Source organism: Puma concolor, chromosome E4 (assembly GCF_028749965.1).
Source record: "Puma concolor isolate L17-30 chromosome E4, mPumCon1.1.hap2, whole genome shotgun sequence".
In the NCBI taxonomy this organism is placed as follows: domain Eukaryota; kingdom Metazoa; phylum Chordata; class Mammalia; order Carnivora; family Felidae; genus Puma; species Puma concolor.
Genome location: NC_141683.1, coordinates 56069435 through 56094601, shown reverse-complemented (window position 1 = coordinate 56094601; position 25167 = coordinate 56069435). Strand labels below are relative to the sequence as shown.

At 38.0% G+C, this 25167-nt stretch overlaps 1 protein-coding gene across 7 annotated transcripts in view; it reads left to right on the top strand.

Annotated features, from left to right (window-relative positions):
• DNM3 (dynamin 3) overlaps window positions 1-25167 on the top strand; it is a 570520-nt gene that overhangs the window by 243976 nt on the left and 301377 nt on the right. For 5 of the 7 annotated variants that reach the window (XM_086693434.1, XM_086693431.1, XM_086693432.1 and 2 more), the window contains 2 exons: window positions 10801-10852; window positions 11676-11705. In XM_086693434.1, the coding sequence (XP_086549560.1) occupies window positions 10801-10852; window positions 11676-11705 (82 nt within the window). The remainder of the gene's footprint in view (window positions 1-10800; window positions 10853-11675; window positions 11706-25167) is intronic. The other 2 variants (XM_086693435.1, XM_086693433.1) reach the window with 1 other exon arrangement.

The window sequence follows — 25167 nt, the reverse complement described above, 5'->3', positions numbered from 1 at the left end:
GGGTGTTAAGTTGTAGAAGTGCTTTATGTATCTTGTATATGTACCCTAATAAGATATATCATTTGCAACTATCTCTTCCCATTCAATAGGTTTTCTTTTCATTTTGTTGATGGTTTACTTTCTGTGCAGAAGCTTTTTATTTTGGTGTAGTCCCAGCAGTTTAATTTTACCTTTGTGTTCCTTGCCAAGGGACACATATCTAGAAAATGTTTCTATAGCTGATGTCAAAGAAGTTACTGCCTGTGTTATTTTCCTGGGAATTTTATGGTTTCAGGTCTCACATTTAGGTCTTAAAATCATTTTGAGTTTATTTTTGTGTATGTTATGAGAAAGTGGTCCAGTTTCATTCTTTCACATGTAGTTGTCCAGTTTTCCCAACACCATTTGTTGAAGAGACTATCTTTTTCCCTTTGTATTTTCTTGCCTCGTTTGTTGTAAATTAATTTAACATAAAAGCATGGGTTTATTTCTGGGCTCTCTTTTCTGTTCCATTGATCTATGTGTCTCTTTTTGTGCATGTACCATACTGTTTTGGTTATTACAGCTTTGTAATGTAGATATCTTAAAGCCTAGGATTGTGATACTTCCTGCTTTGTTTTTCTTTGTCAAGATTACTTTGGCCACTCAGGGTCTCTTGTGGTTTCATACAAATGTTAATATTATTTGTTCTAGTTCTGTGAAAAGTGCTATTTGTATTGATAGATCTGGATTGCATGCAATCTGTAGATTGCTTTGGGTAGTATGGATATTTTAACAAAATTCCAATCCATGAGCATGGAATATCTTTCCAGTTGTTTGTGTTATCTTTAATTTCTTTCATCACTGTTTTATAATAATCAGAGTATGGGTCTTTCACCTCCTTGGTTAAATTTATTCTTTGGTATTTTATTCTTTTTGGTGAAATTATAAATGGGCTTGTTTTCTAAATTTCTCTTTTTGCTATTTCATTATTAGTTGATAGAAATGCAACAGATTTCCACATATTAATTTTGTATCCTGAGTCTACTGAATTCATCTTTAGTTCTAGTAGTTTTTTGTGGATTCTTTAAGGTTTTTTCTATATAGTATCATGTCATCTGCAAATAGTGACAGTTTTACTTCTTCCTTACAATCTGGATACTTTTTACTTCTTTTTGTTGGATTTTTTGTCTGGGTAGAACTTTCAGTACTATGTTTTTCGTTTTTTTTTTTTTTTTTTTAAGTTTATTTATTTATTTTGAAGGAGAGAGAGAGAGAGCAGGGGAGGGGCAGAGAGAGAGAGGAGAGAGAATCCCAAGCAGGCTTCGTGCTGTCAGTGCAGAGCCCTATGTGGGGCTATAATTCATGAACTATGAGATCATGACCTGAGCTGAAGTCCAGAGTCAGCCACTTACCAACTGAACCACTCAGGCATCCTCCAGTACTATGTTGAACAAAAGTGGTGAGAGTGGACATCCTGGTCTTGCTCCTGCTCTTAGAGGAAAAGCTCTTGGTTTTTCACCATTGATTATATTAGCGGTGTGTTCTTCACATAAGGCCTTTATTATGTTGAGGTGTGTTCCCTCTAAACCTACTCTGTTGATAGTTTTTATCATGAATGGATGTTGTAGTTTCTCAAATGCTTTTTCTGCATGTATTGAAATGATTATATTGTTTGTCTCTCGTCAGTGTGATGTGTCACATTGATTTATTTGCAAGTATTGAACCACTAGAATAAATCCCACTTGATCATGGTGAATTTAATGTATTGTTGAATTTGGTTTGCTAATATTTTGTTGAGGATTTTTGCATCTATGTTCATCAGAGATACTGGCTTATAGTTTTCTCTTTTTGTAGTGTCCTTTTCTGGTTTTAGCATGAGGGTAATGCTGGCCTCAGAGTGAATTTGGAAGCTTTCTTTCCTCTTCTATTATTTGGAATAGTTTGAGAAGAATAGGTATTAACTCTACTTTAAATGTTTGGTAGAATTCACCTGTGAGGCCATCTGGTCTTGACTTTTGTTCGTTTTGAGGTTTTTGATTCAATGTCACTGCTGGTAATGGGTATGTTCAAATTTTCTATTTCTTCCTGATTCACTTTTGGAAGGTTATATGTTTCTAGGAATTTATCCACGTCTTTTAGGTTGTCCAGTGTGTTGGCATATAATTTTGCATAATATTCTTAATAATCCTGTGTTTTTCTGTGTTATTGATTGTTATTTCTCCTTCATTTCTGATTTTATTTATTTATTTGAATCCTCTTCTTTTTTTGATGAGTCTGGGTAAAGTTTTATCAGTTTTTGTCAGTGTTTTGTCAGTGTTTTCCAAGAACAAGTTCTGGTTTCATTATTCTATTGTTTTTTTTTTATCTCTATTTCATTTGTTTTTGCTCTAATTTTTATTATTTTCTTCCTTCTACTAGCTTTGAGCTTTGTTTTTCTAGCTCCTGTAAGTGTAAGATTAGGTTGCTTATTTGAAATTTTCCTTGCTTCTTGAGGTAGGCCTGCACTGCTATAATCATCCCTCTTTGAGCCACTTTTGCTACATCCCCAAAATTTCGGAACATTGTGTTTTCATTTTCATTTCTCTCCATGTATTTTTGTTTTAATTTCCTTTTTGATTTCTTGGTTGATGTATTCATCATTATTTAGCCTCTATGTATTTAGGTGCTTTCCACATTTTTTCTTGTGATTGATTTCTATTTTCATACCATTGTGGTCAGAAAAGAACCATGATCTGATTTCAGTCTTTTTGAATTTGTGGACCCTTGTTTTGTGGCCTAACATGCGATCTTCTCTGGAGAATATTTCATTTGCACTTGAAAAGAATATGTATTCCACTGTTTTTAGGTGGAGTAATCTAAATATATCTTTTAGATCCATTTGGTTTAATGCGTCATTCAAAGATACTGTTGCCTTGTTAATATTCTGCCTAGGTGATTTGTTGATGTAAGTGGGTTGTTACAGCTCACTACTATTGTTGTATGACTGTCAGTTTTTTTCCTTTATGTATGTTAATGGTTGCTTTATGTATTTAGTTGTTCCTATGTTGAGTGTACAAATATTTACAATTGTTATATCCTCTTGCTGGATTGTTGCCCTTATCATTATGTAGTGTCCTTCTTTGTCTTTTTTATAGTCTTTGTTTTAAAGTCTGTTTTGTCTGAGAAACATATTGCTGCCCCAGCTTTCTTTTTGCTTCCATTTGCATGGTAAATGCTTTTTCCACCCCTTTACTTTCAATTTGCATGTATCGTTAGGTCGGAAGCCAGTTTCTTGTAGTTAGCCCATAGATGGGTCTTACTTTTTTTTTTTTTTTAACATTTATTTATTTTTGAGAGACAGAGAGAGGCAGAACATGAGCAGGGAAGGGGAAAGAGAGAGAGATACAGAATCTGAACCAAGCTCCAGGCTCTGAGCCATTCGTTGGCACAGAGCCCGACACAGGGCTCGAACTCACGAACTGTGAGACCATGACCTGAGCTGAAGTCGGAAGCTCAACCGACTGAGCCACCCAGGCACCCCGATGGGTCTTGCTTTTTTATCTGTCACCCTGTGTCTTTTGATTAGAGTCCATTTACATTCAAAGTAATTATTGACAGGTATGTACTTATTGCCACTTAGTTACTTGTTTTATGATTGTTTTTGTAGTTCTTCTCTGTTCCTTACTTCTCTTGCTCTCTTCCCTTGTGATTCTATGGCTTTCTTTAATGATATGCTTGGATTGCTTTCTCTTTTTCTCATATCTGTTCCAGGATTTTAGTTTGTAGTTACTCTTCAGCACATATAGAACATTTTACACATATAGCAGTCTATTTTAAGTTGATGGTCACTTAATTTTGAACATATTCTAGAAGCACTAAATTTTTACTCTCCCCTCCCATGTTTTATGTATATGATGCCATATTTTACTTTCTTTTATTTTGTGAATCTCTGGAACTGATTTTTATAGATATAATTTATTTTACTGCTTTTGTGCTTTAACCCCCATACTAGTTTTATAAGTGATTAATTTTTATTATGTTTGTATTTTACTGTGAAATTTTTTCCTTTCACAATTTTCTTTCTCCTGAGTGTGGGCTTTTCTTTCTACTCAAATAATTCTCTTCAATGTTTCTTGTAAGGTTGCTTTAGTTGTGATGAACTCCTTTAACTTTTGTTGTCTGGGAAATTCTTTATCTCTCCTTCTATTCTGTATGATAGCCTTGCTGAGTGTTTTTGGTTACGGGTTTTTTCCTTTCAGCACTTTGAATAAATCATGCCACTCCCTTGTGGCCTGCAGAGTTTCTGCTGAAAAACCAGCTGATAGTCTTCTGGGTTTCCCTGTATGTAACTGATTTCTCTTGTTGCTTTTAAAATTCTCTCTTTATTGCTACTTTTTGTCATTTAATTATTATGTGCCTTCATGTGTACCTTCTTGGGTTGATTTTGTTGGGGGCTCTCCATACGTTCTGGAATCAGGTATCTGATGCCTTCTACAGATTAGGGAAGTTTTCAGCTATTATTTCTTCAAATAAATTTTCTGCCCCCTTTTCTCTCTCTTCTCCTCCTGGAATCCCTATAATGCAAATGTTATTATGTTTGATGATGTTGCTGAGCTCCCTTAACTTATTCTCAGTTTTATTATTCTTTTTTCTTTTTACTGTTCAGTTTGCTTTCCAGTACTCTGTCTTCCAGCTTTATGATCCATTCTTCTGCCTTCTCAAAGCTACTATTGATGCCTCTAGTGTATTTTTAATTTTATTTATTGAATTCTTCATCTCTGATTGGTTCTATTTGTTTTCTATCTTCTATCTTTTTGTTGAAGGTCTCACTGAGAGCCTCCATTCTTTTCTCAAGTCCAGTAAGTATCTTTATGACCATTATTTTGATTTTTTTAAATCAGGCATATTGCTTGCCTTTGTTTCATGTAGCTCTTTTGCTGTGATTTTGTCTGTTCTTTCATTGTGACATATTCCTCTGTCTCCTCATTTTGTTTCACTATCTATGTTTGTTTCCATGTATTGGGAAAGGCAGTTATGTTTCCTGGATCTTGAAAGTAGTGACATTATGAGGAAGAGGTCCTATGGTGCTCTGTGGCACAACATCCTCTGTTCACTGGAACCAGGAGCTTCAGGGGTGTCTCCTGTGTGGGTTCCATGCACCCTACTGTTGTCGTTAAACCTTGTTTGCCTTCAGTCCAGTCAGCTGCAGTGGCTCACTTTACCTGTTGTGGGCAAGATTTGGTCCCTGTGCTGTTAGGAGGCCAGTTGGAGGTCCCTGTGGACTTGTAGCTGGGTGATGTCAGCAGTCAGGCCAGAGGACTGTTTGTTAGGGCTGCAAAGTAACCCCAAACTGCAGGGCTCTCTCCTCGCACTGCCTCTTTGGAGGTTTTTGTGGTGGGGGGTGCTGGCAGTGAGACCAAGACCCTCTGCTGGGGCTGCAGATGCACTGATCAGCAGGGCACTCTGTCCAGCCTGCCAGGGGTAAGGCCAGCTGCTGGGGCTGCAGTGGGATTGGTGTGTGTAGTTTCTTCCCCTCTCACCAGGGCAGGAGTCACCTTGGAGTGTTGCCAGCCCCTTTTGCGGCCGCTTGCAGGATGAGATGCAGGAGGAGCCACTTTGGAGGGACTCTGGTAGAACGAGGCAGGTTGGATGGGCTGAATCCACAGGAGAATGCAGGGGTGAAGTGCACGGTGTCAACAAGATAGGTGGAGGGTGCTCAAGCTGGTTTCCACAGGTGTCTGGCTACCTAGGCTTGGGCCAGGGGTTGGCGGGGCAGTGGGAAGAAATGGCACTTGCCAGCTCTTTTGTTCTTGGAGAAGTCTCCTAAAGCTCTCTGTCATTCCAGCATGCATTCTGAGATTACTAAATAACTCTCCTGCCCATAAACCCCATGTGCTTTTCAAACTGCTGCTTCTGTGCTATATCTTGGTGGGATTGTTTGTTGTCCTGTCTCATTAGGGCAGAGACGCAGTTTCTTATTGCTTTCCACATCTCCCAGAACTAAGCCTGCCGACTTTTAAAGTACTGGAGTTAAGCCCCACTGGTTATAAAAAACTCATGAAGTTAAGCCCCACTAGTTTTCAAAGCCAAATGTTACGGGCACTTGTATTTCTAGTGCAGGTCCCCTGTGCCTGGGGTGCCTGGGATGGAGTCTGTTTCTCTACCTTTTCCGTGCTTGTAGTGTCCCTCCCATCTGTGATTAGTCTCACTGGGAGTTTGGTTTCCCACCATGTCTTTGCCCCTCCTACCTTTTTTTGATGTGGCCTCCTCTCTACAATTAACTGTGGAAAGTCTCTTCTGCCATTCTTCAGGTCATTTTCTGCTTTGGTTGTGCTGATGTGGCTGTTACTAGGTATGTTAGTTGGACCAGGTGAGGTTAGGATCCTCCTCCTCTGCCATTTTCCCAGAAGTCTTCCCATTTTTAAATAAATATTTTGAAAAGCTTTCAGTTCAATCATCATTGCATATATAAGAGTTAAGATAAAGAATGTTTTCTTTCAACGTTTATTTATTTTTGGGACAGAGAGAGACAGAGCATGAACGGGGGAGGGGCAGAGAGAGAGGGAGACACAGAATCGGAAACAGGCTCCAGGCTCTGAGCCATCAGCCCAGAGCCCGACGCGGGGCTCGAACTCATGGACCGCGAGATCGTGACCTGGCTGAAGTCGGACGCCTAACCGACTGCGCCACCCAGGCGCCCCAAGATAAAGAATGTTTTCTAACTAGACAGTTTGGTTTTTATTATGTTGTTTATGGGGTAACTTCAAGTACCTAAATGCATCATTAATAAGTATTTTTATGGGGCCAGTTGCTGTGAAAAGATTATTCTTTAGGTCAAAAGTACAGTTAATTTAGTGTTTGTTTTAACACTAATATTTGAGATTGGCTTATAAGATAAATCTCTTTTTCTTTTTGCATATTCTTGGAATATGGTAGATCCTAACTAGGATTGCAGAGTAGATAAAGTTTCTGTCAGTGCAAAGTCTCTTCACCTAATGTTGGTCATAAGCTTCTGAAAATAACTTTGCATCTCAAGGAATCTTGGATGTAAAAGGAACCTAAGAGGTGCACGTGGGTGGCTTCAGTCTGGTGAGTGTCAGGCTCTTGATTTTGACTCAGGTCATGATCCCAGGGTTGGGGGATTAAGCCCCACGTTAGGCTCTGGGCTAAGTATGGAGCCTGCTCAAGATATTCTTTCTCCCTGTCTCCCCCTCTGCCTCTCTCCCCTGCTCATGTACATGTACTCTCCCTCTCTCATTAAAAGAAGTAATAAATAAAAGGAACCTAAGAAACAGCTACTCCAGTCCCCCCACCCTTTGTTTCTATCTATCTATACACGCAAATACACACACACACACACACACACACACACACACACACACACACACACACACTCTAAGAGCCATAAGAGCCATATTTTTTTTTATTAAGGTAGCACAGGGAGTCATCAACAATCTCTGCTTTTGCTTTATGTTCTGTTTTGTTCTCTTATGTGATTTAAGGGGACCTACACATAATTCAAAGGTCCCCAATAGTTTGCCTACTTTAAACACCCATGGATCTATCATAGTTTGAAATGATCATAATAGTCAGTGATTTATTTTAAAACATTTCCCCTTAAGAAAACCCTAAAAGAGAATTATGGTGGTTGGAATGGATGACCATTGCCAGGAAGATGGCATGGTCATACTACAATAGTAGCTGTCCCAGTTCTTCCCAGAAGAGGAGAAACCTGCAGTCCATAGAGAAAGAAAGCATGGCCAAAATCTGAAGCCCCAGAGGAATAATACGTTCAGACACACTCCATGCTTCGGGGCCTGGTGAGAAGCCAGGAGTCAGTGTGGAAGCATCAGACCCCTGGCCACAGCCTAACACAAAGTTTGTCTCCTTTAAAATTTCACCACAAAAACCTGAATAATTTAAATTTGGATGATGTAGAGAAATGGTTGGAGAGAGATGAATTTCATAGTGATTAAGGGAAGCAAGCATTTAACTAAAAACTAGTAAAATAACAATAATGAGGAAAGAAGAAGCTGAAACCCTGAAATTAGCAAATTGAAAAACAACTAAAAATACACACATAATATCTTAAGGAATCATATGCTGTGTGACCTTTTATCACTGGTGCCTTCCCCAGCCTCATTTGAATGCAGTATATATTTCTTCACGAGTTTGAGTAAGGAGAAGCAGTATAAGAAGAACTGGAGATTATAAAAGATTGCTATTTTGAACAACTTTCTGAATGTGTGATTTGTGCTGTGCTCCTGAATCATAATATCCCATCACTTTAATTTTTTGTTTGGGGTGCCTGGGTGGCTCAGCTGGTTAAGGTCTGACTCTTGATTTTGGTTCAGGTCATGATCTCACAGTTTGTAGGTTCGAGCCCTGCATTGCACTGTCAGTGCAGAATCTGCTTAGGATTCTCTCTCTCTCTCTCTCTCTCTCTCTCTCTCTCTCTCTCTCTCTCTCTCTCTCCCCCCCCCTCTCTCTCCCTCTCTCTTCCCCCTTCTCCCCTCCCCCACCTTCACTTTCTCTATCAAAATAAATAAAAATAAATAAACTTAAAACAATGTTGGGGCACCTGGATGGCTCAGTCGGTTGAATGTCTGACTTCAGCTCAGGTCATGATCTCGCAGTTCGTGAATTCGAGCCCTGAATCGGGCTCTGTGCTGACAGCTCGGAGCCTGCTTCAGATTTTGTGTCCCCCTCTCTCTCCACCCCACCCCTGCTTGTACTCTGTCTCTGTCTTTCAAAAATGAATAAACATAAAAAATTTTTTTAAATAAATTGTTGATTAATGACTTTAATCTACTTTTTCTCTGTTTTAGACTATTTCATCAATCTCCAAAACAGCTTCTATAAACTATTAAACAACCAGTGAGAGGATTCAGTTATTACTAGTCTTCTCAGAATTACCACCAATGACTTGTGTTTTCTTGTATCAATAGGTGTTTACTCATGGATTAGCTGAAAAGAAAGCCTTCAATTCTTTTGACAGAAACAGTAACCTCACATATAAATATCTGGGTTCTGGGGTTAAATTGTCGGGGTCATATCAGGCTCTTAACGCCTCTTTGCTCATGTTATAATGATATCAGTCTCATTGGACTTTTCATTCAGCAGATATTTGTTGAAGCCAAAGTAGTTTCTAGGCACTGGGGATATGGAACAGGCAAAACCCTCTGCTTACAAGGAGCTTACATTCTAATGGAAGAACACAGAAAATAGACACACAAATCAGTAAACTATATAGTATGTTTGAAGGTGAAAAGTGCCATAAAGAAAAATAGAACAGTATAAAGAGGATGAGAGTCCTGGAGGAGGGAGGCATGCAATTTTGAATAGGGTGATCATAGTAGGTCTCACTGAAAAGATAAATTTGAACAAAGACTTGAAGGAGGTGCTATCAAGAGCCATGCAGATGTATGGGGGAAGCATATCAAGGCTTCAGGTGGGAGTATGCTTGGTGGGCTCGAAAAAAAGAACAGAGTCGGTGTGGCTGGACCTCTCCAGTGAACAAGGTGGGGAGAGTTGATGATTCAAAGAGGCAGAGGGTGGGGGTCAATTGGGTAGGGCCTGTACCATTGTAAGGACTTTTACCCTGAGTAGAATGGTATTGCATAGTAGTATAGAATGTTTTAAGCGGAAGAGTGGCAAGGATCCCCTTTTTAAAAGGATCACTCACTCTGGCCTCTGTGTTGAGAATCAATGTTAGGGGGACAAGTGTGGAAACAGAGACCCGAGTAAGTGATCACAACCACACAAGTAAGAGATGACAGTGGCTTGGACCAATGTGCTAGCAATGAAGGTGGTAAAAAGATGTTGAATTTTATTTTATTTCTTTTTAAAAGACTTTTGTTTTTAAGTAATCTCTACATCCAACATGCGGTTTCAACCTATAACTCCAAGATCAAGAGTCTCATGCTCCACCACCTGAGCCAGCCAGGCACCCCAAGCTGTTGAATTTTAATACATTGTTGAATTTTAAATACATATTAAAAAGTAGAGTCAATAGCATATGCTCGTGATTGGATATGGAGTGTGAGAGAGAGAAGAATCAAGGATTTTGGCTTAAGCACTTGGAAATATGGAATTGCCACTAATTGAGGAGGGGAAAACTGTGGTGGAGCAGGTTTTAGGGAAGAGATCATAAGTTCAGTCTTGGCTCATTAAGTTTGAGATGTGCATTAGACATCAAGTGGAAAGCGTGAGTTGTCAAAAACATTTATGTGTCTGGAGCTGGGGAGAAAGGTCCAAGCTAGAGATCACTGTAGGAGTTGTCGGAATGTAGATTTCAAAGCATTGAGTTTGGGTAATTTCACAGAGAGTTTGGGATCTGGAATCAGACTAATTGGTACTTATTAGCTGAGTGACTTTGGGAAAGCTACTTTGCTTCTCTGTGACTCATTTTCTCCATCTGTAAAATGAGAAAAATAATAGTAACTATCTCATGGGTTAAAATTGAAATTTAAATCAAAATCACTAATACCTACAAAGCACTTAGAACATGACATTTATTTGATATGTATATTTAATAAGTGTTAACTGTTAATTTTCAGTACAACTATTCTGTATACATACTAGGACATCACAAATACTTGCACAAACTCCTGTCACTGATGTAGCAATACAGCTCTTTATCCTGTGGTGTTATGTTTTTGTTTTGGGCTTGTTAATTGGTACTAATTCCCCTTAGTTGGTTTTGCTTCCAGAATTAAACTGCTTCCAGAATTTCCTTCCTGGAGTTGTGGTATTTGCTCTGCTTCAGTTGTTGATATATTTTGAAAGCCTGTATATATTTTAATATCTGTTACTTGTTCCCAAAGTTTCTTCAGTGCTCTTCTCCTTTGCTTTTCTTAGTGCTCAGCAGAGGAGCAGTCAGGTTCACAAGAAAAACACAATTGGAAATCAGGTAGGAATTTTTAAAATAATCAGTGCATGCATTCTCCCCAAAGTTTGAACTCAGTCGCTTGATTGACTGCTTTTTAATGCAAATTAATCATGTGCAAATCTTGCTGAAAATGCAGCTTTTTGTTTTGTTTTGTTTTTGCTTTTAAGGTTTTTGGAGTGTGTTGCATTTTTTTTTTTTTTTTGCTACCTTATGCACTTAACTTTATTGATTTATTTTAAATAACTTTTCTGCTACTTGCTCTGCTTTTCAAAATTGACTCCTTGTGTCTTACTTTGCTTGCTTATGTTACCCCTAAATTTGATTTAACATTGAATCTGTGAGTCAGTTCAAGGTTAAAATATGGTGAGTAGTTGCATGAGCTTCTGATGCTGCTGACTAGTTCACACATTTGCACAGCTTGGTAACAGTGAAGGGACAGCTCATAAAAGAAGGCAGTTGTTGGATTTATTGCTGCCATACCAAATTTTTGTTGGTTAATGAAGATGTTAATTCCTAAGAAGATCTGATCTTTTGAGTTTTTGTGTTTTGGGCTGACCAGCTGTCTCTGACTAATAGCGCTCTGCAGAGATTGCATTAACTCTGACAGTTTGCTGTTTCTTTTGTGTTTTATGTGATAATGAATATTTGCATTGTTATTTCTTTTCAAGTCAAAACAATGATGATTTTATAGGTTTTTTTTTTAATTCAGAGGTACAATTATTGAACAAATTGAAACCTCTGCTCTAGAAGTTTTTCCATTGTTTTGAAAGGAGAAGAGGTAATAACAGACTTTATTTTAAAAACTTTTTTCTGAACTAAAGCATATAATTCTTTGCTATTTCAGGGAACCAATCTTCCGCCTTCAAGGCAAATTGTACGAGCTAAGTTCTGTAAGCTTTACTGTTGCTTTTTCATTTAGCTTCCCAAGGGCAGAGTTTGTCTTTAACTGATTAACTCAACTAGCGCTTGCTACTAATTTTTTTTAACTTAGGTTGTCTTGTCCGTAACACTCTATCATTGATATAAAAATCCTCTTAAGAGGGTTCATCCCTTCACTGCTAATAACTTGCTGTGATTGAAAGGTATGAACTAGTAAACTCTAAAATGCTGTAATAATAAACCCTTAACATTGTGGGTGCTTTGATTATTTCTCTAATTTTAATGGGCCTTAAAATAATTAAAATCATTAATGATCTTCATCTCTGTCCCTTTATGCTCTGTTGTTACAAGGTGTAAGCCTTTCTCTACAACTTGTATGATAATGTTTCCAATAAATGTAGTTGGTGCTTGTAAAAGGTGGGTATTAAACCCCTGGTTTTCGATGTATTTGTTATAAGTCAACTTAATTATAATTATTTGGATTTATTTAAAAAAATAAAACAAAACCAAAATTACATCAATTCCTATCTTACATGGCTTTAAAGTTGAATCTTTTAAAACCAAATATTGTATCTTCATTTTATGGAAGTGTAAAGATACTGTCAAATTTCTGGCGTAGACATTAAAAAAAGACCAAAAAAATTACACTCTTATTTCTACCATGGATGAAGCAGCTTTAAAGTCTTTCTTCCAATTGTGCTCAAGTTGAGACTGAGATTGGAGCGTGGGCCAATTATTTGCCTCATGATGTTTTGGAAGAAACAAACTTTGGAACTAGACATTCCAGGGTTTAAATTCTGCTCTGTCACTTAGTAGCCATGTGGCCTGGGACAAACTGAACCCAAGTTTGCTCAGTTGTGTGATGGGAAAAATAGAAAACATTTCTGTAGGATGATTGATTCTGATGAGAATCAGAAATAATTTACCTAATGAGATTTGCAGCTGGATACTGGGTGTATGCCTGCAAACAGTATAAACCTTGCTGTTAGCAGGTAGGTACTGTTCTTGAAACTTCAGGGAGAAAAAATATAAAATCTAAGAAAATTACAAAAGTTATAAAATGAGAACAATTAAACACTTGGGAAAATTAGAAGCTGTGGCAAATTATTCTGAAGCTTGCAATGCCCAGATTAAGGCTAGATGTGTGGTATAAAGGATTTATCCATAAAACCTTCCTCATGGTCAGAAGCGCTAGCTCGTAGAAGTTTATACTTATTGGAAAAGCGAGAGTATAGTGGCATAAATGCATATTTTAAATCAGATCTGAAAGGAAACTCCAAACAGTTTTCAATTATAGATTGCTTCCAAATGCTAAAATAATGCTAATTGTGTTTCTGTGACTTACTTTCCCTGAGTACTGAAAAGCCCATACGTTATGGAAGTTTTAAAATTCAAGAAAATAGAATTGAGTGAGTGTTATAATAGAATACAGATCCCTACCCAAAATCCTTACGGTCAGATGTACCTTTAATGCCAGAACTTTTTGGAGTTTAGAAAAAAAAGTATATTGCATATTTCCTATATTACCCAATATCCCTGTGGGGTCAGAGACAGCACCCTTTAATTAAACACATCACGGTTCTACAGTAAAACAAATGCATAGTCCCACTAAGTAGATTAAATGAAAGATAAACATATTTTTCTGTCAGGTTAGGTTTCGCTGCTTCATTTTTGTTTTGTTTGTTTGTTTGTTTGTTTGTTTGTTTTAAAAGAAAAACCTTTTACTTTGCAAGTAAAGTGTTATGAACCTGTATATCTTATATATCAGGATCAAATTCAGTCATTGCAATATAGTATATTTTAGAGAATCTTGTATTGTTTTTAGCTGCTGAGCAGAAATGAACCATGATTACTTGAAATCATTTCTTTATGAATCTGAATGTCTGAGGTTGATTTCAGTTTCTACAAAAAGTTTTGGCCTATCAAAAAGCTCAAAGTCAGGGGCCATTGGAGCCCAGACTGTTAACTGATCCTGGAGTTGATGGGGCTGAAATATCCTGTGCTATCCTAGCAAGTGTTTATCCATTCTGATATTCCCTTCAGGCTCCTGGTTGTAAAAGATTCTTCTGTGCAGAATCTGCTCTGAAATATTTTAGAAGGATTTAAGGAAAGTAAAACTCCTCTTTAAAGTCAATCCCATTAGTTTTTGGCTTCCTAGAAATTTGTCATCTTGGAAGTTCCACAAGTTGATGTCAACATATGTACAAAAAAATGTGAGCACACAATTAGCCTAAAGTTGCACTGCCCAGTAATTTAACTGTAACCTTCATTCATCCCTTCACTCATCAAATATGTATCCAAAACTTAAGAGTACCCAAACCTGTGGTAGATGTTTAGAATAGAATGATGAATAAATCATGGGTCCTATCCTCAAGGAGCTCACAGCCCAGTGGGGATGATGGTAAGTAAGCAAATTGAAGTTGGCCTCCTCTTTCAAGGTTAGCTCCTTCTGATCCTTCAGGTCTCACTGAAATATCACTTCTGGAGTAGGCTGGCCCTGAGCACGAAGATCTAAAATCACCATCCCGCCCCTCCTTGTTGACATCATCTATTATCTTGTTATCTTAATTATTTTTTCATATTCCTTCACTAGGAACTAAGCTCCATTACAGCTATTTTGTGTGTGTGTGTGTGTGTGTGTGTTGCTGAAAGCCGTGGAGTATCATTGTAAGGTTTTAAGCACAATCATAACATCTTAGAAAGATTATTCTGCCTACATGTGAAAGGTTTTGAAGAGAGGATGAGATTAGAAAAAGACTAGTTAGAAGGCTGTTGCAGACAAGAGATGATGGTGATCTGGGCTAAGCTATGTGTGATGGGTTTGAGGAGAAGCTGATGAATTCAGGACATAATAAACAGGAAGAGTCTAAAGGATTTACGATGATTTGGCTGTTGAGGAGAGGGCCGGGGATGATCCCCAATGCTGTTTAGATATCTGATTTAGGCACAGATGAATGGAGATGCTGTTCATGGAGAAAGAAATATGGTAAGAAACTCAGATTTGGATTCAGCGTTAGGAAGGGTAGATATATTGAATATGAGTCACTGTGGGAGACAGGAGTAAAAATGTCCAGAGGGACGTTTGATAAAAGTGTCTAGAGTTGAGAAGAGATGGAGAATTATTTATTCCGAAGGTAGTAGGGAGCCATTGAGATATCCAGTAGGAAAGGGATGTCATCTAACTTGTATGGTAGAACGATCTGTGTGTCAGCTGTATGGGATGATTTGGAGGAGTAAAACTAGAGGTTTGGAAATTGGTGGAGATGTTTTTGAAATAATTCAGGTAAGAAAATACAAATGTTGGTAGCAACAGGTATGTGGAAGTGACAGATCCAAATTATATTTAGAGGATGGGAAGAGTTATAAATAGTTGTGGAGCTGGAAGGAGGGAGTCATCTTTCCAGGCTATGGCTAAGGGGATCCATTGACCAAGGGAGTGCAGGCGAAGGAAAAGCAGATTTCAGGGGAGATGGGAGAAGGTGGTGACTTCAGCCAGATACATTTTTTGTGCCTATTGGAAATATCAGGAGGGTTGAGGTTCAAGACTTGTCTAGACTGGAGATATGTTTTATAGCTGTCAATGTATGTACATGGTAGTCATGGAAGTCATGGGAGTAAATGAGGTTGTCTCCAATGGATAAAAACAGAAGAACATAAGGGATTTAAAGGGTAATGGAGAAATAAGAGGGAAGAATGAGGAACTGAAAAGCAGTCTAAGAAGTGAAAGAGGTAGGAAAACTTGGAGAGCAGTACAATGAGAGCCAATGAAAGAGAAGGTTTCAAGGAGGGAATGCTGATTAGTGTTAGATGTTTCCTAGAGCTCAAGAAACATAGGGGAGGTTGTCAAAGTAGGTGCACTGGTAGTGTTGGGGATCACCTGAGGTAGTACCAGTTCTTTTGGTCTTATGAATTACTCTTCTACCTTATAGCTAGAAGGTAGCATAAAGCTTAGAAAGCAGACAATGGAATTGATATCCTGAGCTGAGTTTGTTTTTCCAGGAAGGCAGCAAATAAAGTCAAGAGAACACAAGGGTTACAATTTTGAAAAGACAGGTTGAAATAAAAGATTGTATAATCTCATATGAATAGTTTTGATTGATGTATTAGGACAAGTCAACCAAGTAACAAACAACCCCAGAGTTTCAGTAGCTTAATACAGTAACAGTTTAATTGACCCTGCTGTAACAATCCACTGAAGGCCATTGAGATGCTGGTGGTGAGAGTAAGGGGCATCTATCCCTGGTTTACATGGTCAGTCATGGACTTTAGAATCTTCTTTATCCTTCTAACAGATGGGAAAGAGAAAGAAGCCTGAGTGAGGGAAGTTTTTAAGGACCAGCCTGAAAATGTCACACATTTGTTTGCATTTCCATTCCATTGATTGACCAGAACTCAGTCATTTGGCCTCACCTAACTGCAGGGGAAACAGAAAAATATAATCTGAACTTGCTCCCAGGATAAAGAAAAGAGGAGAGATGGTGTTGACTGAAAATTGAAAGGAGATGGGCAAGCCAGAGCACTTGGGGGGTGGGAGGGAGGAGGTTTACTGAAATTGGAGAAAATGTGTACAGTAGTCCCCTTTTATCTATGGGGGATACATTCTAAGACCCCCAGTGAATGCCTAAAATTGTGGATAGTACCAAGCCCTAGATATGTGTCTTTTTCTATACATACATATGTACATACATACATACCTGTGATAAAATTTAATTTATAAATTAGTCATAGCAAGAGATTAACAATAATAGCTAATAATAAAATGGAACCATTATGGCAATATACTGTAATAAAAGTTATGTGAGTGTGACCTCTCTCAAAATATCTTATTGTACTCATCCTTCTTGTGACGATGGGAGATGATAAAATGCCTACGTGATAAGATGAAGTGTGGTGAACAACACAGGCATTGTGGCATAGCGTTTGGCTACTGACCTTGTGATGATAAGTCAGGAGGATCATCGGCTTCTGGGCTGCAGTGGACATCGGGTAACTGAAACCACAGAAAGTGAAACCTCAGATAGGGGAGGACTAACACACCAGGATTAAGGGGAAAAGGTGGTAGGTTGATGGTTGAAGTCTGTGAGTGGGATGCTGTATCTCAAGGTGGGCAAGAGAATGGCACCTGAAAGAAAGTCAGAGATGTTATTGGAATAAGAAAGAACAGACACTGGAAGAAGGGAAGGACAAACGATAACTACAGATATTTGTAGAGCATTGTTTGTCTTCAGAGGGTGTGGGCAGCTGAAGAGAAATGGAGACGAAATTTCCCAGATTTAAGGTCTAGGATATATTGAAGCCAGGAGGATCACATGATTGTTAATCCATTCCTTTAGTTATAAGAATCTGGGACAGGAAGGCACAGCTGACATGCTCATTGGTCCAGACTGCACCCAACTGTGATTGTACAATTAGAAGGAATTTTTCCTTAGGCAGGAAGCAAGGCAGCTACTTACAGGGGCTTGCATGTCAGGGCACCTTCTGGTCCTGAGCTTATTGTTTTGTTTTCCACCAATGTGCCTTCTATTGCTTTAGATTGGAGTATGAAATTTAGCTTTCCCAAACCTACAAAGCTCTGGATAACTGGATTCGCAAACTTCTTGAATTGTTGGCCACAAGCAGAAAAGACCTTTCTCCTCAGAACAGATGATGATCTCATCCCTCCCTACTTTCTTGAAAGCTAGCTTCTTTTCTGTAGGTCTCAAAAAATTACCGACATACCCTCTACAGGTCTCAAAAAATTACCCACACACCCCAACATCCTGAAATTTGCCTACTAAATCCCCTAGTTATTCAGCTGCTGTAAGTACATGGTTTGAGACCAATGTTACAAGAGGTGAGAGTTTATTCAGCTATTTTATAATGGTTAAGAAAGATTGACAACTCTTAGGCTACAGTAGAGGGCGCTGCACAGCCCCTCCTCCTCATCCCTCCATTCAGCTTATTCTACCTTTCTGGGTCTGCTGCTCAACTCCCACCCTCACCTGACTTCCCAGGTACTATTATCTATATCAGGATTCTTTCAGGTGTAAATTTCAGAAAAAATTAACTTACACGACCTTGGGAAAAAAGTGAATTAATTCGTTTACATGTTTGAATATTTCAGAAATAAAGTTAAGTACTCTTTAACCCATGGTTCAAACAGTGTCAGAATGAACTAGATGAACTCTTTCCATTTTTTGGTTCTGCTTCTTTGCTGTTGGCTCTACTCTTAGAGTCCAAAGGACTGCAACATAACAGCTGTCAGCCCCTGGGGGATTTCCTTCCTACTTTGAATCCAGCAGAAATAAATTAATCTTCCTCCCAGAGGTTTCAAAAAAACTCCTGAGGTTCACTCTGATTGAATAGGCTTGGATCTGTGCTTATTCCTGAGCCAGTCACTATGGCCAGAGAATGAAGTATACTGATTGCCTTAGGCCAGACCACCTGGGCTTCTTCACCTTCTTCTGGGTGTGGGCTCTTCACCTCAAAGAGCTGTTGCTGGAAGAAGAGAAAATAGACCCTGGAGGTTGTGTATCAGAGATGATGGCTACAGGTGCTTGTTGAGCATTGTTTGTCTTCACAAAAGTTTAATTTGGATAATAGGATTCTTAATGTATGTTGTCTTCTTAAAGGAATATAAAATGGTTAATACCGCATTATTAAAACCCTATGGTTCATTTACTGATTAATGATTTTTTTTTCCAGTTCATCCTTTAACTTTCTCCCCCCACTTCACCTTCCTCTTCCTTTCTTTTGAAAATACATTTCTGTGAACTATATTAAGATGAGAGGTGGTAAAGTGCAGTGGTTTTTCAGAGCTGGAGCTCTGAGAAGCCACTGTGTGGCCAGGAGCAAATTATTTAATTTCCTGTTCCTTAGGTATCTAAAGAAGCTGATAAAAAATGGTAACTGCTTCATGAAATTTTTGTAAGTATTAAATGAGATAATACAAGTTAAGTACCTACAACAGGGCCTGGCTGATAATAAGTCCTATATAAAGTGCTTGCTATTATAATGGTTGTTGTTGTATATCTATATTATTTTGTTAGTCTTCAAGAAAGATAGTAAAATAATTGTTTTTATTTTCTAATTGATCCTTTTCCTCCCTTGGAAGTGGGAAGACTGCTACAAAACAACAATGAATTCTGTATATCCAGTAACGATTCATGGATTAATTTTTGAGGATAGATTTCTGAGTACAGAACAAAGAAAAAACTCCCTACCCCAATATTCTAATAAGCAGTTAAATGTACTTTTAAATAGATATTATAATTTTTAAAACCAGTCAACACTTCTTTATCAAATTGTCATTAAAAGTACTAAAAAAACATTTGTAGGAAGAATTGAATTTTTGTTCTACCTCTCTATTGATCTTCAAGGTGGCCAGTTTTAGTGAAAACTCTGTCAATGCTATAACTAGTGCTTTGTTGTTGTTGTTTTTATAGAAATAACTGAATAATTAAAAATTATCAAATATTTGTAGGAAGGTAGAATATATACCTTTAAGAATGTATGATGCGTACCTGTATTCATTATGCATTACATAGATGCCCCTGTCAGCAAAGAAATATTAATGTGATTTTTACTAAGTATACTGGATTGCATTTTAGGAAACATTTTTAAAATTGTGCAATTCAAGTCAGTGGGAATATAATTTGTTATGCCAATACATGCATATATCACAACTGCTTTCGCATGTATCATATGTGTAAAATGAGATCTGTTGTTCCTAGCTGTGTTTCTTTCCTGTTAGGAGAATAGGGCATTGTTTGTTGCCACTTAGTGTGACATTTAAATCTTCAAGTTTATAAATGAATTCTGAGTCTGCCATTTTCTGTGATGTGTTAGTTTCCTGGGGCTGTCATAACAAAGTACCACAAACAGAGTGGCTTAAAACAAGAGAAATACATTCTCTCACAGTTCTGGAGGGCTACAAGTCTGAAATGAAAGTGTCTTTAGGTCATATTCCCTGTGAAAGTTCTAGGGAGGAACCTTTCTTGCCTCTTTCTGGCTGTTCATGGCTCTGCATTCCTTGGCTTGTGGCAGCTTGACTCTAATCTGCACTCCGTCTTTTCATGGCTGCTTATGCTCTGTATGCGTCTGCTTCTGTGCGGACGCCAGTCATTGGATGTGGAGCCCACTCTAATTCAGTATGACCTCATCTTAACTAATTACCTCTACAAAGATCCTATTTCCAAATAGAGTCACATTCTGTGGTTCCAGATGGAAGTGCATTTTGGGAGACTGGATTCAAGTCACTACACCTTGGCCACTTGTAGGTTTTTTCTTTTTCTTTCCTTTTTTAAAAAATGGCTTACTATAATAAGACTTTATCTGGAGTTTAGCTATACAGTATGCTGATGTACTTTAGTGGTTCATTAAACTAAGAATTTATAAATTGGACCATTGGAGCTTTAAAAGATATTTTCTTTATTCTGTTTGGAGAAAAGACTAATACCTTCTGTTATTGACATAAAGTGGTGCTATTCTTCTGCATGGTACCATTAAAATCTTGTGATTAGTTGCTGGTTTTGTTTTTTTTTTTTTTAGGATTGCTTCTTGAGAATTTATCTGTTTCTCTAAAGTTTGTAGCACACAGATAATACATCATGAGGAAAAAAAAGGAAACACTGAACACTTTTAAGTGATAATACACAAACTCCCTTTTTCCTCATTCTTGTTCTGCCTCATCTAGTCTTCTCTCCAGTCTTACCCCCTCAAGAAAAGGAAGAAGTTGGGGGAGGAGAGGTAGAGAGAGAGAACCAAGCGTCAGACAGACAAATATGGTGTGGAGCCATAAATCCATCTTTAGATTTGGGAATTTGCATTTTCAAAACCTACCAAGAAGAAAGTTTTTATCAAGTATTTACTTAAAAAAATAAAAATAAAAATAAGTGGATAAAGGGACAAATGGCTGTCCACTCCCATCGGTTCTATAGACATCCTAACAATTAACATTGATTACTTACAGTGTTTCAGGTACTTCATACATTAACTCATTAACTCCTCCCAAGAACCCTGTGAGATAGGTGCCCTTAGTATCTCAGTTTTACAGATAAGGAAACTGAGGCATGGATAGGCCTAGTAATGTGTCCAGTCTTACAGTTTATACATGACAGCATCAGGATTCAAATCCAGGCAATTTGATTCTAATCTTTGTTCTCTTAATTACGCTGTTAAACCACTGCTTCTAATAGTTTGTAAATTGCGTCAAGAATCTCAGTCTCAGTTGTGGCAAATCACATTACTTAAATCCATTCACTGTCATTTTTATTTATTACTTAAATTGTTTCTTAATCTAAATCTGATTGATCCTGAATAGAATGAACTTAGGTTTGTATAAATTAATCTGATTGTGGCAGTCAGTTTGGGCTGCTGTAACAAAATACTGTAGATTGGGTGACTTAAACAACAGACATTTATTTCTCACGATTCTGGAAGCTAGAAGTCTGAGACCAGGGTGCCATTGTGGTCGAGTTCTTGGTGAGGGCCCTCTTCCTGGTTATATTCTCACATGCCCTTCCTTGGTGCAGGAAAAGAGAGAGGGAGAGATCCTGTGTCATCTCTTATGTATGTATGTATTTATTTTCAAAGGAGACCCCAGGCCCAATGTGGGGCTTGAACTCATGACCCTGAGATCAAGAGTCACATGTTCTACTGAGTCAGGTGCCCCTCTTCTCTCTCTCTCTTTTTTTTTTTTTTAGTTTATTTTTAAGAGAGTGTGGCCCCAGGTGTGCACGGGTGAGGGACAGGGGAGAGAGAGAGAGAGAGAGAGAGAGAGAGAGAGAGAGAGAGAGAGAGAGAGAGAGAGAGAGAGAATATCCCAAGTAGGCTGGAATCTCACAAACCAGAACCAAACTGTGAGATCATGACCTGAGCTGAAATCAAGAATTGGGTACTTAACTGATTGAGCCACTCAGGCGTCCTTCTCCTCCTCTCTTTATAAGGGTATTAATACCATCGTGGGGATTCCACCTGCATGACCTCATGTAACCCTGATTGTCTCTCAAAGGCCCCACCTCTTAATACCATCCCATCAGAGATTAGAGTTTCAATGTATATATATTTGGGGGGAATAATAATGTTCACTTCATGGCACTGATTAACAATGGAAAACTGTACTAGCTGTTAGAACGGGTTTCCTTTTTTCCCTCAATTCCATGGAAATATCTCCAGAGAGGCCAATCAACAGCTTATAAAATACAACAATCTTAATTTTAATAAAATAGAGGATGGAATCTGTGAAAACCACACTTAGCAAAATGTATGGCCTTCTAAATTGTTCTGTATCTTTTAAAATCTCGACTTCTATTTGGAATAGCACTTAATGTATGCCTCATCATTTTTTCCAGAACATACACAGAGGTGCTTACTGTATTTTTATGGCCAAGTTGCATTTTAATTGAAGGTATAGGGCTTAATATCAGTGAAGAGCAAATCCTATCTACTCAAAATTACCTTGAAAAATGCCTTCAGTGGACAGAATCTAGCCCCGCATTTCAGCTGTGGTCTTTTAAGAATTTTATTTATTTATTTATTTATTTATTTATTTATTTATTTATTTATTTATTTATTTATTTAACATTTATTCATTTTTGAGAGACAGAGAGTGAACAGGAAAGGGGCAGAGAGAGAGGGAGACACAGAATCTGAAGCAGGTTACAGGCTTTGAGCTGTCAGCACAGAGCCCTACATGGGGCTCAAACCCGATCATGACCTGAGCCGATGTTGGACGTTTAACTGACTGAGCCACCCAGGCAGCCCATCAGCTATGGTTTTTTTCTTGGGGCAGAAAAGGCCTGGTTTTGTTTTTCCAGGGAAAAGGGTACCTGGGAGAACTAAGGGCTTCTCCTTCCTCTCTCCTACTAGCTAGCTCACAGCTACCCCTTTCCTCCCTGCTTCCTTCTTTTCCTCCCTCTGCCTCTTTATTTCCTCGTTCTCCTGTTTTATTGCAAAGCATGATGTGTTTGATTCCAGGTAAGTTCAGTGCCTGGGTGAGTTGAATTCTCTGGAGTTTTTGTAACATTTAAACATTTTGTTTTCTTTCACTATTATTTTATCAACCACCATAATTTCAGATCTGAATGTTCCCCTGAACTAACAGATAAATGACATCTTAGAGTCTTTGCATCTATGACTAATTTCAGTATTTATGGACATTGGGGTTGTATCATTTCCCAGGTTCTCAACAAGTAGCTCTCACTGTTTTAATTTCTACTTCTTTAATCTCTATTCCACATCTCAGAGAAGTTTCCACTTTATTCCTACATACAGGCTTGTGATGGACGCACACTGGTTGCCCTGCCCTCCTACACACATCCCTTCCTGCTCCGGGTGTCTCGCCCACTGCACCCCTTCCTGCTCCTGGTGTCTCGCCCACTGCACCTCTTCCTGCTCCTGGTGTCTTGCCCACTGCACCCCTTCCTGCTCCCGGTGTCTCGCCCACTGTACCTCTTCCTGCTCCCGGTGTCTCGCCCACATCTGCTGCAACTTCAGGTTGCTCTCGTTTCCATTCCTCACCAGTTAGATCATCATCTAGTCCCTTGGCCACAGACACTTTTTAAGTAGTTTGTCAGGATAGAGTTGTAACTCTAAAAAGGCAGAGGGGTGCCTGGGTGGCTTAGTCTGTTGAGCGTCTGACTCCTGATTTCGGTTTGGGTCATGATCTAATGAGTCATGAGTTCGAGTCCTGCATCGGGCTCTGCAGTGTCAGTGTGGAGCCTGCTTGGGATTGTCTCTCTCTCCCTCTCTTTGCCCCTCCCCTGCTCATGCTCTCTCTCTCTCTCTCAAAATAAATAAACAAAAAAAACTTAAAAAAAATAAAAAATAAATAAAAAGGCAGAAATGGCTCCTGAAGTGTTTTTTTTTTTAATTTTTTGCTTCAAGCCTTCCCTTGTGTGCACTACATAGCTCATTTGTAAAAGTTTCAATGTAGTGTTTGATTTTGAAGTTATAATGTTCATTTGTTACATAAGAAATATAGGAACACATTTTCATTGTGAAGAAATTACATAGTGCTGAACAAGTAGATATATGCTTGACTCTCACTCGATCCCACTCACTTCCATAGATATAACCTCTCTTGTCATTTTAGAGTACATATACATGCATATACACACACCCAAACACATGCGTGAGCGCACACACACACACACACACACACACATGGTTTGGGATTTTACAAAATAAAAGTGGCCGCAAATATTGTACGTCTTTTACACTGTAGTTATAAGCTCCACAAAGGCAAGGACTTTTTGTCTGTTTTGTTCATTGATAGATCCGTAGCACTTAAACCTGGTGTATGGTAGACGCTTAGTCGATTTTTTTTGAAGTAACTTTAGCCACTTAATGATGTCTTAGAGATTTTTCCATGTAAACACACAGACAGAAGACAACTTCTTTAACTGGTATATAGTATTACTGTATATTGCACAGTGTAGATGTGCCATTGTCAATTTAATGATTCCCCCGAGGATAGGATTGTTTTGTTTCCAGTGTTTCCTAAAAAAAATACAACAGCTGAACCAGTTTATAGACCCCTACAACTATATATGCAAGTACCTGAATTCCCAACACTGGATAATTATATTTTATATAATTTTGGATAATTTGATGGGAACAATAATGTATTATTTTGATTTTCATTTCACTTATTGAAGCTTATAAGGCATCCTTTAAGACATTTAAGAGATATTTATATCCCATCTCCAGTGAAATGTCTGATTGTGTCTCTGCCCATTTTGAGGGAACTGTTATGTTATTTTCTTATTGTGCAAGTATTTTCTGAGTGTCATTTGATTTTATTGTATATTATGAAACAAAAATTGTAATTTTGATCTGGACAAATTTTTCAATTTTTTGCAGCATTTATATTTAACTTGCTTATATTTTCTTCTGATAGTTATATGAAAATGAAATTATTTTCTTACTGCTCACATACTTCTATCCTTTAAACCTTAATCATTTATGTCTATAATTTACTAGTGAGAGAAATATTTTTCATGTGTTAACCACTAGTATTCTTTTTTGTAATTAGCTGTTCATGCCTTTGCTAATATTCTCTATTAAATTTTTTGTACTTTTTGATTCATAACAAATTTTATACAAAATGACATTGATAATTTGTTGTATTGATTAGCAAGTATTTTTTTCATTAACTCTTGTATGTTTTAATTTTACTTACAAAGTTTTTGAGGTAAAGTTTAAAAACACGTTTTGTAGTAATACCTATTGCTCTTTTTTTTCTCTTTTTTTCTACTGCATTTATGTTTAGGAAGGTAGTGTCCACCTCAAGAGAAGCTAAATATTTACCCATGTATTTGTAGCATTTTTATGAAGCCTTTATTGTAATTTGTCCCTGTAATTCATTTGGAATTTATCATAGTAGAAAGTAAGGCAGGGGATGCCTGGGTGGCTCATTTGGTTAGTGTCTGACTTTGGCTCAGGTCATGACTTCACGGTTTGTGAGTTCAAGCCCC